Here is a 12,501-nt window from a genome sequence, read left to right as displayed (position 1 = left end):
CTGGGTGGGGGTTTGAGCTGGTTCTCTGTTGGATGGAAGGAGAGGGACCCAGATATTGAACCTGGCCCTGGATGCTGCTGGTGTTACCTGGCAGAAGGGTTGCACCTGGCTGGTCCCAAGATGAGGGGCCCACCAGCAGAGCTGAGTGGCCAGTCAGCAGGGAAAACGGTACGGCCTACCACTAGGGGACACCAGGTGGGTGAGTCGCTTTATCCCAAATGGCTACTTTGCAGAGCACTGGACTAGCACAAGCAGGAGACCCCAGCTATGGAAGCCCATGGGTGAGAGAGGGTAAGTTGCTGGGGCCAGGTGGGTAATACATAGCCATGTCTAAACAACTTGTTAACAAAGGCACTGAAAATTTGAAGTCACTCTTTGAAAAGGAGACAAGGGCCTCGGCTGGACATAGGCTTTGCTCAATCCAATTTTTATAGCTTTAATGGATAACATCACTGTACATTTTAAGTGTATTTTTCAATCCTTATCGATTTAAATTTTCACAGTCCTGGGAAATTACGTGGGGGCGTCAGACACTTATGTAATGAGAGAAGATGTTGAAATTCAAAGTTACAGCTTTACAACCGTTAACACACAAAATGTCAACACCACCTGTCAAAATATAAGAAGTAAATATCCTTAAATCAAAGTCTAATAAGTTCTCAGGCAATGTTTTCTCTCATTTTGCTTATCTGTGCATTTCAGTTACTGAGAGAAATATTGTTGCCAGTATATATGTGTGTGTGCGCGTGTGCGGGCCGGGGGTGGGGGGGTGTAAAATGGACACTTACCAACATAGCGTGATAAAAATTGAAGTCTTCCAAGCCTGGCTATAAAGTAGTGTCATAGGAATGGCAGAAAAGAGAGAGGTTCTGGAATACTCCTATAGGAAGCAAGGTATAAAGCAGGGGTGGGCAATAATTTTTAATGGGGGCCCCTCCAAGATTTTGGTAAGTGGTCAAGAGTCACACTTCTGTGGAGGGGATGTGGGGTTGGGGACAGCGGCTGGGGTGTAGAAGGGAGCTTGGGATAGAGGACGGGGGCGCAGGAGGGAGTGTAGGGTCTGAGAGGGAGTGCGAGTGAAGGAAGGGGTTATAATCTGGGGCAGGGGGTTGGGGTGCAGGGTCCAGGAGGGTTGTAGGAGAAGGGTGCAGAGTCTGGGAGGGAGTTGTGACCTGGAGGAGGTGGGGAGAGGGGATACAGAGGGTTTGGGTGGTGGCCTGGGGCAGGTAGTTGGGCGGGGGAAGGGAGAGGGAGGTGTGCCAGAGGCAAGCTCTGCTTGGGAGGTGCTTACAGAAGTGGCTCCCAGCCAGCAGCTTTGTAGATTCCATGCTCGTGTGCTGGATGAGCTGCTCCACGTGGCTCTGCTCCAGCACAGGGCGGGAGGGGAAAGGAGGAGGCTTAATTTGCCTCTGTCAGCAAAATTTCTCCACTCCTATTGGCCTAAAATTGCCCAATGGGAGCTTGGGAATTTTGCTAGGGGGCGGGGACAATATGTGAAGCTTTTTCCTCCCTGCCTGGCTTGCAGAGCAATTAGCAGCCTGCTGTTTAAAACGGCTGCTCCTGCTCTGTAGTAAGGGTGCCAGCGAGGCAGCCGTGGGTCGGTTCCAGCCCACTAGCCACCTCTTGCCCACACCTGGTGTACAGCTTGATACTGGAACCTTCTGCTTTGTGTTTCCAGCTGTTAAATTGCATCCGAAGACGCTAGTCATATATTCACAGCTATCTTGCTCCCCTGAGGGGTTGATCCAGGGGACGGTTAGTAGGAGGGAGACACTCCATGCTATTGCAAAGGGGAGGGGAGATTCTGACTAGTGTTATTTGCCATTTACATTGCCATAGGAATAGCACAGACCCTCCCCTCTCCCTTCCCCGACATGCATAAGGACCACACTGTGCTTGGTGCTGTGCACACTGAACAAAGGTGATATTTACACCGTGACCCAAGCTAGCTCTGCTCTAGCTGAAGATGTGGTTGTGCGGGTGCTGGCCATTCAAGTATGGAGCGGGGGTCTTGGGTGGGTGCAGCTTAGCTTTGCTGGGACCCTGGCTGTAGCAGCGTCACTGGGATTGTTCCTGGAGCTAGCTGTGATCTAGCTCAGGGGTGTTTACACATGCTGCACACACACCTCCCACCTACACGGGGACATACCCCCAAAGACTCTTGTGGCTCTATTGAATTGTGGTTTGCACTATGAAGCTTTGGGAACTCCTGTTTGAAGAATGACTCCAGCATGGAGCTTGTGGTGGTGGCAATAGTATTCACGTCTCTTCAAAGACCAGACATAATGTGCCAGATTTCACACTTCTGGAAACCGGGAGTGCGGTATTGACTTTGATAGAGTGACACCGGCTTACAGTGTAGGTGCAGCAGATCCTTTGGGCTGAATTTAAATGTCATGGCGATCAATGGAAAGATGCCCATTGATTTTGGTGGGAGACGGATCAGGTCCATAAGACTTTATTTTTATTTAAAATCAATTTTAGTGACACTGTTCAGCTCTGCCGGCTTCGGTCTCAAATTCAGCAGAGTTCTCTCTGTTTCAGATCCAGGGCTCCTAGGAACACAGTGAAGCCGCAGGTAAGTAACCCCTGCAATCAGGCTGGACCCTGCTCTTATCTTTTATCCATTTTATTGAAGGTGATGAGTGATGAATGACACAGGACGAACAATTCCTAGGTGTGCCCACGCCCCAGTTATAGCTGCAGACACACTCACACCCTCCTAGACCAGTGGTCCTCCGTGTAGTCCTTGACCATCTTGCAGGTGGGCTGCAGGCTCCGGGCTTGCCCCCACACCCTGGGGAGCCTGTGCTGATGCTCCAACCCAGCGCCCCACCCCCCCGATGTCGAAGTGCCAGCATCCACTTCCCGCTGCGTGGGAGAGGGGCATGAGCCTCGCAGGCCGGATCCGGCTTGCAGGGGAAGGAAGCGACTCTCCCTTCCCCCGGCTGGCAGAACAGCAGTGAAGGAAACTGCTCGCCCGGAGGCTTTTCCCGTGGCTCCCATTAGCTGGAAGCATGGGAGCAGCAGGGGGCGGAGCCTGGGAGCAATGGGAGGCACAGAGCCAGGTAAGCACCCCTCATGCCCTGACCCTCCATCCCCATCCCCATCCCCCTCCTGCATTCTCCCTCCCTCTCAGACCCCACATCCCCATCCCACTCCTGCACCCTCCCTCCTTCTGAACCCTCCTCCCATTCCTACCCCGCTCCTGCACCCTACCTTTTGGCCAGAACCCGCACTCCCACCCCCTCCTGCACCCATTTTGTCATAATGGGTGGTTGGCTAGTGGTCCGTGGAAAAGTCTGCATTGAGCGGGGTGAGCCATGGGCCAAAAAGTTTGAGAACCTCTGTCCTAGACAGTGCTTGTGTCTGATGGGTCTCATGGATTGATCGTCACTAGAAGGAGGTCTCCTGCTGGAATTTTCATCTAAGTTCAATTTTCCCCAGTCTGGGTGCCCCCTTTGTATAATGTGGTTCTGCCCATACCTACATTGTACACATGAACACGTCGATCCTCTTTTCCCTTATTGGTCTGGTATCCCCTGGAAACCTGAGAGATTCCAATTCCTATAGTTGTGCATAGTTCCTGTCTTCCTTGCCTAAGACAAGTTACAAACAGATGGGCCTCTAAAGCATTTTTTGTGATTTAAAGTTAATTTTTCAGCTAATTGTTCACATTTTTAGCTCTTAGCACCTTTTTTCCCATAATCTTATTACACTGGGTTATTCTTTGGTCACCTACTTATATCAGCATTTCTTACCGCCAAGGCCTAAAATAGCTAAGCTAAAATCTTACAGGCCTCAGCTATTTTTTACTTAGCTTTCTAAATACTGATTCCTCTGATACTTTTATGATCCTACAACATAACTAACGTCATGTCATACATAATCCTTGTATGTTAATTAGTCAGGGCATCACACAATCAGGGAATAATAAATTAAAATCATTGGTTATCAGCGGTGCATATTTTTTCCCCTAGACAAAACGTGCTGTGTGGTTGTTATGAAAGCATTCAGGGTGGGTAACCGGAGTGCCGTGCTTAGCAGTATGCTTCCCTTGGGATTTCTCCTTCTAGGTTTCTGCAATATCGTTGTCTGGAATGTGCATGTTTTTTACTCCAGTTGTCAAATTGGGCAGACAGATGCTCGGCAGACTACAGACTTGGCACATGCCACATAGCATGCAGTGGTGATGGATGCTGGCTCATCAGACAGTCATTTGTCACCCTGGGTTCTCAGAAGCAGCCTTGCTGATTCATGCGATGTTCCCCTTCGCTGTCGCCCTGGCTGCGTTATGCAAGGAAGCAGAAACGACCGGTGGTGTGAGGTGGTTTAGCTTTCCTGAGAGTGCGCCAAGCGGGCTGGCTAGCATTGGTGCCACTTTCTAAATGCCTGGGTGGGGGCTGGTTCTCAGACATAGTTTTAATGGTAACACTGTAAACATTCAGGCAATCAAGGGAGAACAATGATGCATTATTTTCGTGCATGGGTGGTGAGGTATATGGGCCCGTGGCTCTAGGAATATTCCTGGCCCAGCTCCAGCAAAGTTTGAGCTGAGTCTCAACTCCGGCCCACCTGCCACCCCTGGGGGATTTAAAATTGCCTGGGGCGGGGGGCGGGTGGGCACTTTCTTCTCTAACTGTGCCCTCCTGCCTGGGGTTCCCACTGGACCTTCCTCTGCATTTCATCCCGTGGGTTTCCTTAGAGCATGGGTTCCCAAACTGGGGGGTGTGCTTCCAGTCTAAGCAGACAAGCCAATGGAAGGATCATTATCCCCATTTTACAGATGGTGACCTGAGAAACAGAGAGACTCACACCCTCAAATGTAGGTCCTGAACTCCCATAGCGGTATCTGGGCCCAAGTGACTTACTTATTGTCACAGAGAAAATCTTTGGTAGCACCAGGCTCAACACTCAGATTTCCTGAGTCCCATACTAGTGCCTTAGTTATAGACTACTCTCCTTACCTTTCTAGCAGGCCAAAATCTACTTCCAGGGGGTCCTATATATGTACCTAAGATACAGCTGGGAAATCTTATTGACTTTCCTGGGAAATATCTATGCGCAGCATCAACAAAAGTCAGACCATTCTTTCGTTTCCTAATTTCTAGAAGTCTAACTTCAGGCACCCAAGAAAGAAAATCTCCACTGTGTCTTGCAGAAACTGTGTTGGTGCAAAAAAGCTTTTGGCGAGCTTAGACCAGCTGACAACCCACGTGGTGGGATAAATCCAGCCATCCGTCAGTGACTGTAGATAAATCAGCTTCTTAGAATGAACATAGTCAATAAAACAAAAGGTCACGGTATTTCACTGCACGTGTTTAGCCTGGGGTGAGGGTTATGCACGACGTGTCTGGAAGAAGTGCTGGATGACATCATTGGTGTTAAAAATCTTATTTTTGTCGATGGTTCATCTTCGTAGTCCCAAGGTTCTTGAGCAACGGAGGCTGCTCTTAGATTGATATTTCCCTCCATCTCAACCTGCATGTTACACTACCCAAATATTGCTCAGATTGCCCGTCTGTCATGAGGCGCCCCCTGGTACCCTCCCCCCCGCGGTTGCTTGCTCAATGACTGGAGCCCACCAGGGCGGGGTGAGGGGTGAGGGCCCACCCTCTCTCCGGACCCCGACCCAGGGCCCTAACGTCAGGAGCGTGCCTCCTGACGGTAGCAGGTGGGGTGACTACCCCAAACACGCCTGCTCCCGGGTTCCGCGGCCCGCCCTGGGTCTTTGCCACCCCGCCGGTCAGTTACCGACTCCCGTGCTGGGTCCTACCCCCATCCTCCATACACTGCCCTTCGTTCCTCTCCCCACTCTCCCCGTCCGTCCCCTGGCTCGTCCCTTTTGTCCTCTTGTCCCATGCCGGCGCCCCTTTTCTCCCTCACTTCCGGGCGCCCCTCCCTGTTCTGCCCGAGCATGCCCGCGGCGGCGTCGTTTCCCCTGGGCGCGTCCTGATGACACGCCACGTCTCCGACTCCCCGTTGGGTTGGGGCAGCCATGGCCGCGGCGGCGGTTTCCTCACTGGCGCCCGCGGCTTGTGGCGCTGGTAAGTGACGGGGTTGCTTCACCCCGTCACACCGTCCCTTTATAGCACCTAGCTCTCTGCCTGTCACTTGGACAGATGCAAGTGGTTAATTGCATTGGCCTCGTGATGGGTATGGGCTGCTGTGTTCGCGGAGTGCAGAGTGCATTGAGCCTCTGAAGTTTTCCTTAAGAGGAAGACGCTATAGAAAGCTTATTTCCTTCAGCAGCCTGTGGCTCTAGTCTAGACAAAAGCAAGATGTTGTGGCTCATTGATGGGCAACCTGTGCCCCACGGGCCACATATAGAACCTCAGTGGGCCACAAGTCATTTCATTTACTGTTGCCCACAGGCAGGGCTGCCAGAATCCGCTGGTTTCTGTCCACCTTGTTTCTTTCCTACCTGTATTACTAAAGTGACACACATGCAAAGTGAGGGCACGTGAATTGAGATATTTGCAGATTGCCCACGACATTGGCTGTGAGAGCTGTGGGCACCCCCTCGGCATCCAATCAAAGCGCTGCTACGGTTCCATCGGTACCTCTGCACATTCTAGGGACGCAAGCGCAGTGAGCAAAATGACTCTGTCCTGGGAGACTGTCTCGGTTATGACAATCTTTGTTGCCAATGAGATGAAGGAGGGCCACGTGTGTGGCCCACCCGCTAGCCTAGGTTCCCTATCGCTGATGTGGATGGTGGAATGAGAAATGGGAGAGCTGGTTTCTAGTCCCAGCATTGCCATTGATTGGCTTTCTAGCTGTGGGTAGGATACCTCCCTGCCTCAGTTTCCCCTTCTGCAAAATGGGGATAATGAACCTTCACCTCTTTGACAGAGTGCTTTGAGCAGTAGGGGTGGAAAATGCTAGATGAGAGGTAAGCAGTGGTACTGATGGTAAATGCTGAGAGATGTTGCAAGGGGGGAGAGCCAGAAGGAGGAGGTAAGTGAATGACAGAGCAATACAAAGGATGGCAGGTGCCGATAGGCTAGCTGGGAAATCAGAGCATCCTGCAGTAGTACAAACAGTAGGAAAGACTTGATGGACTCTTTGAAGCCATTAGGAGCCTAGTGTAGATGAACACCCTGACGGTGCTAACTGGTGCCGGGTGCAGGCTGTACCACTGTGTGTGTTGTAGCCTGGTTTGTGGTGCTACCAACCTTGCTCTTGGAACCCAGACCCTGTAGCAGGACAAATCCTGGACCTATGGAAGGGCCGGAAGTAGGTATGCAATGGGGTCCAGCCCAGAATAAAATACATAGCTGATGTACCCCTCCTGGGAGACTTGTACCAAAGCAGGGGGTGCTACAGGCCTAGGGGAAGGACAGCCTAGTGGTTTGGGTGGTGGCTTAGGAATTAAGAGCTACAGTTTCAATTCCTGGCTCTGCTATAGCCTAGTTACGTGACCTTGGTCACCTCACTTAGCCTCACACTTCCTCCCCTTTAACCCCTGTCCTCACTTAGAGGAGTATTGTGAGGACAGATGCCTCTATTCATTAAACGGCTGTGAGGCACTCAGACCCTGGGGCAGGGAACCTTTTTCAGGTTGGGGGCTGCTGACCCACAGAAAAATCAGTCGGGGGCCGCGCACAAGTGAGAAGCCAAACATAAACAAAAATCCCTCACTGATGTGGCCCCCGACTGAGGAGAAAGACACTCCCCACATTCTCCTCATACACCAGAGCCTAGGGGGACCCAGGCTAGTAGATTTTGTGTGCTCCAGCCCCATGGTGTGGTTGCAGCGAGGGGACTCCCCAGAGCTGGGGGGGGGGGGCCTTGAGCCTGCGGGACTGGATCCAGACAAGCTGGGGGCCGCATCCGGCCAGGGCCACAATTATGACTTCCGTGGGCCCTAGGAACTTTTGCCTTCGTGGGCCCCTCCCACCATAATAATATCAATATTAAAAATTATTTTTGATATAACTTTAAATACTTCATTTTTTTTCTGTTTTAGGCAAAATGTAATAGATTTTCGTGGGCCCTAAAAGTTTCATTGTTTGTTTCTGATTTTAAAAGAAATTAAAACATTTTCTTCGACCCTAAAAGTTTTGTGGGCCCTAGGCACTGTGCCTACTGAGCCTAATGGATAAGTCGGCCCTGCATCCAGCCCCTAGGCCTGAGATCCCCCACCACTGTATGAGGGCGACGGTACCTAAGGTATCCAACCTGCAGTAGCAAAATGCAGGACAATGTAGCACTTTAAAGACTAACAAGATGGTTTATTAGATGATGAGCTTTCGTGGGCCAGACCCACTTCCTCAGATCAAATAGTGGAAGAAAGTAGTCACAACCATATATACCAAAGGATACAATTAAAAAAAATGAACAAATATGAAAAGGACAAATCACATTTCAGAACAGGAGGGGGATGCGGGGGGGGGGGAAGGAAGGAAGGTAAGTGTCTGTGAATTGATGATATTAGAGGTAGGGAGAGTGGGATGTTTGTGAGTTAATGGTATTAGAGGTGATAATTGGGGAAACTATCTTGGTAATGGGTGAGATAGTTCAAGTGTTTGTTGAGTCCTTTTTGGAAAGTGTCGAATTTTAACATGAATGACAGTTCAGAGGATTCCCTTTCAAGTGCAGATGTAAAAGGTCTTTGTAGCAGAATGCAGGTGATTAAGTCATTGAGAGAGTGTCCTTTCTGGTCCAAAAAGGACTCAACAAACACTTGAACTATCTCACCCATTACCAAGATCTGAGGAAGTGGGTCTGGCCCACGAAAGCTCATCATCTAATAAACCATCTTGTTAGTCTTTAAAGTGCTACATTGTCCTGCACTTTGCTTCAGCTACCCCAGACTACCACGGCTACATTTCTATCACTATTCAACCTGCAGTAGGCGCAGAACTAACTAGCAGAGTATGCGAACTCTGAGGGTAGTGTCTGAGGGAGGAGATGTGTCTGGCTTAAGAAGAGAGATGTAGTGAGAAGCCCCAGGAGCTGCTACCCAGATTTTTGCTGTTCTGATCTTTATAAATGACCCTGTAAAAAGGCTCAGCTGTAACCCTAATTCATGTGACGAAGGAAATGGACGATCCATGGAAGCCCTTTCAGATACTTCTCTCCTTCACCAGAGACACACATTTAAAACCTGTGAGATGTGCTAATAATGGGGGCCGGGTACGTTCCAGGGCTCCTACAGGGGAAGCGGTGGCTGCACGTCAGTAGGACTGATGGCACGGTGTCCTCTTCTGCTGGAAAGACTGGTCCATACAAGTGGTGGTTCAGATCCCATGGCCTTTCTCTGAAGAGGAAAGTTGTTTAATGCCGGAGTCCTGGGCTAATCCCAAAGCAGGTGGCTACATTTCTGGCTTCCTACCTTCTCCCGGCAGAGCAGTCACAAGGTCCTGGCTCCCTCTCCTCATTTCCTGTCAGGCTGGCTTCGGAAGAGGCAGCTCCTGGCTCCAGTGACAGCACCAGCCCTGTGCTTCCTATTGCACTGTTCTTCCAAGCACTTTGTTAGGCTGTTGCGATGGCTCCCTTTCAGAGCACCATGTTGGTAGATGGGCCACCTAATGAAGACATGGATCAGGGGAATTGGCCCAGGTCTGACCCAGGCAATGACAGAGGATAGAAGTGAGGGACTCTAGTCCCTAACTGCTTGCTCCACCCATTAGACCACGCTCCCTCTGCATCACTAGGCCCTTCTCGACAAGGAGGTGCAGAGGTTCAAATGCAACGGAAGTGGAACTTGAGGTAAGAGTTTAGAAATGGGGCTCCGAAGTCAGGCTCCAAAGTCTGTATGCAGGGACCCGAGTAACAGGCCAGATTTCTCCGAGCACTCGGTGCACAAGCCGGAGTCCATCGGTCATTTGAAAACTATTGGCTGTAAACATTGTCCAAGCTTTCTCCAATTCCAAATGCTTTTGGAGTTCTTCCCTGGGGTCACATCTGGGCACCATCCAGGGAGCAGGTGAGTAGTTTAGGAGTGAAATCTGGGGCAGTGAAGGATCTGAGTTCAGACGCTGCCTTTGCCACAGATTCCTGGTTGTGACTTGGGAAAGTCACTTAAGCCCAGATTTTTATGAATATTTAGGCATGGCAGCACCTAAGTCCCACTGCCTTTCAGTGTGACTCCTAAGGGCCTGTGCTACTGCTGGCAAGGAGGCTCCTAAGTCCGTTAGGCATGGCAAGGTGGAGCTGAGCGATGGCTAATACCTTTTAAAAACCTGAGCCTTAGTCTCTGTGGGCTTCCACGCTTCCCCTGTAAACCAAACCGAATCCTTCCTTGTCCATTTCAAGGTGGGATTTTGGAAAGTGCTCTTAACTGTACAAAGCCCCACCAGTTGGGGGGGAAGAGGGCAGCTGCCCTGGGGCTCGTTCATAGACCCATAGAGCTGGGAGAAACCTTAGAAGGCCATCAAATCCAGCCCCTACCCAAGGCAGGACCAATCCCAATCCCAGTTTGTTCATTCAAAATTGTCCCAGCTGCTGTTGTTTCTACTACACCATCAGCAGGAGCCCTGGGCCCTTGAAATCGCTGTTGGAGCACTGTGTGGTGCACACTGGCCAGCTCTGAGGGCTGGCTGGAGGGGTCAGTGTGCAGCACAGAGGAATGTCTGTCCCCAGCCCCGCCCCTTCCATCCAAGGCCCCGCCCCTTCTGGGAGCATGGAGCTGCTCCTCCTCCCACCTTGCCCAGGGGCCTAGCAAGTCTGATCATGGCTGTCTAGCCCAAGCTGTTGCCCTAGCCACAGTGTCTACACCAGGGGTGGCCAACCCATTAAATGAAGAGAGCCGATACAGAGGTGGAAAAAAATGCAAAGAGCTGCACCAGAATTTTTTTTTTGAGCAATTTTTGTTAAGGGGGGTGGGGGGGGAGAAGAGCTTCCTACCAGCCCCTCAGAGTTGTTGAGCAAAAAAGGATGCTGCCCCTTTAAAAGACAAAACTTTTTGGTCACATCAGGCTCCCGTTGGCTGCCACCATCTTGGTGGCGTCATTTTGAATCGCCACACTGGACGGCTACCCAGCCCCGGTGAGCACAGAGAGTCGGGGGCCATTTCTAGGGCTGCAAGGGTGGCTTTGCGAGCCGCACTTTAAGGGGGGAAGAGCCACCTCGTGAGCCACGGGTTGGCCACCCTTGCTCTACACTAACAACGAGAAGTCCTGTGGCGCCTTATAGACTAACAGATTGATTGGAGCATAAGCTTTCGTGGGCAAAGACCCACTTTGTCAGATGCCAAATGGGTCTTTGCCCACGAAAGCTTATGCTCCAATAAATCTGTTAGTCTATAAGGTGCCACAGGACTGCTCGTTGTTTATGCAGATTCAGACTAACACAACTACCCCTCTGTTAAGCGTCTACACTGCTGTTTTCAGTGTGCTTGCTAGCTACCGTGGATGCCTCTAGGGTGGGTGGACTGGTTTCCCCAGCATGGACTTATCCTTCAAGGCCAGCCACCCCAGGGGCTGTACATGAGAGAAGCTCTCTTGAGGACGTGGCTGCCTGCAGTCAGTGGAGCTATGCTGATTTACACGAGCTGAGGATCTAGCCTCTAGCCTTCTTGGCCCAGTCTGCAGAGGGCTAAGTTGGAAATCTCAGGAGAGCAGCCTTATTGCATTTCTTCCCATTCTCTCGTTTTTTTCTTTTCATAAAATGTGGCTGGGTCATGTTTGTTGAAGGCCTGCTTACCAGAGGAGTAATTGCATTTATTGGAAATGCTCTCCACTCAGGTATTCATTTACCAGCTGCTAAAATAAAATGAAGTGGGCAAAGCGCCACCAGACAATTAGATTTGCAAAGTGGAGCAGGCAAATGAAACTCACAGCCTGCTTCCAAAGGCCTGTAATTCATCCTCCATGCTTGCTCATCTGAGGCTATTTCTACACTGCTCCTTTTTTTGGAAAAAGCTACACAAAATGCGGTTTGCATTTTGCGTAGCTTTTTCCGATTTTTTTTTTGGAAGAGGCTTTTCCAAAATTTGGCCTGTCTACACTGGGCCAAATTTTGGAAAAGCTTCCTCTTTCGGAGGAGCGCTTATTCCTCATGGAACGAGGAATACCACACACACACACACACACAAAAAAGCGGAAGAGCAAACGCATTCCCTGGAGGCGGCAGAGTTTTTCCAGGATACCTCTGGTATCCCGGAAAACCCCCACAGTGTAGACTTAGCCAGAGTTTTGAATGTTGAAAAGGTCTGGGCCAGTGGTTCGGGAGGACAGAATATTCCACGCTATGCTGCAGCAGCTCTTAGCTGGGATCTCAAGGCCCTGGGGAAACACGACACAATGAAGGCTAATAAATCACAAGAGCCCTACAATGTTAGGTATGGAAATACATGACTTCCAGCCTCCATGGGGAGCAGCTAGTCATGGCTTTGCCTTCACTGCAGACAATATGGGTGCAACTTGAGCAATGTAAATTGTCATTCAGAGAGGGGGTATTTTAGGACAGACATGTCAGTGTAGACACAGCCTATGAAGGTAGGTTATCCATAACTCACTAACCCCTTCTATTCTTCCCATGACTGCAGAGACA

The 12,501-nt window shown here is 50.5% G+C and overlaps 1 protein-coding gene across 1 annotated transcript in view; it reads left to right on the top strand.

The window, feature by feature from the left end:
• The window catches only part of SEC22C (SEC22 homolog C, vesicle trafficking protein), a 117,858-nt gene that overhangs the window by 58,856 nt on the left and 46,501 nt on the right, over positions 1-12,501 (top strand). The window contains exon 7 of the mRNA XM_075922894.1: positions 2,545-2,578. Coding sequence (XP_075779009.1) covers positions 2,545-2,559 — 15 coding nt within the window. The 3' untranslated portion in view covers positions 2,560-2,578. The remainder of the gene's footprint in view (positions 1-2,544; positions 2,579-12,501) is intronic.

Source organism: Pelodiscus sinensis, chromosome 2, assembly GCF_049634645.1.
Source record: "Pelodiscus sinensis isolate JC-2024 chromosome 2, ASM4963464v1, whole genome shotgun sequence".
Classification (NCBI taxonomy): domain Eukaryota; kingdom Metazoa; phylum Chordata; order Testudines; family Trionychidae; genus Pelodiscus; species Pelodiscus sinensis.
The sequence above is the reverse complement of the archived record's forward strand: the minus strand, read 5'-3'. Positions and strand labels throughout refer to the sequence as shown.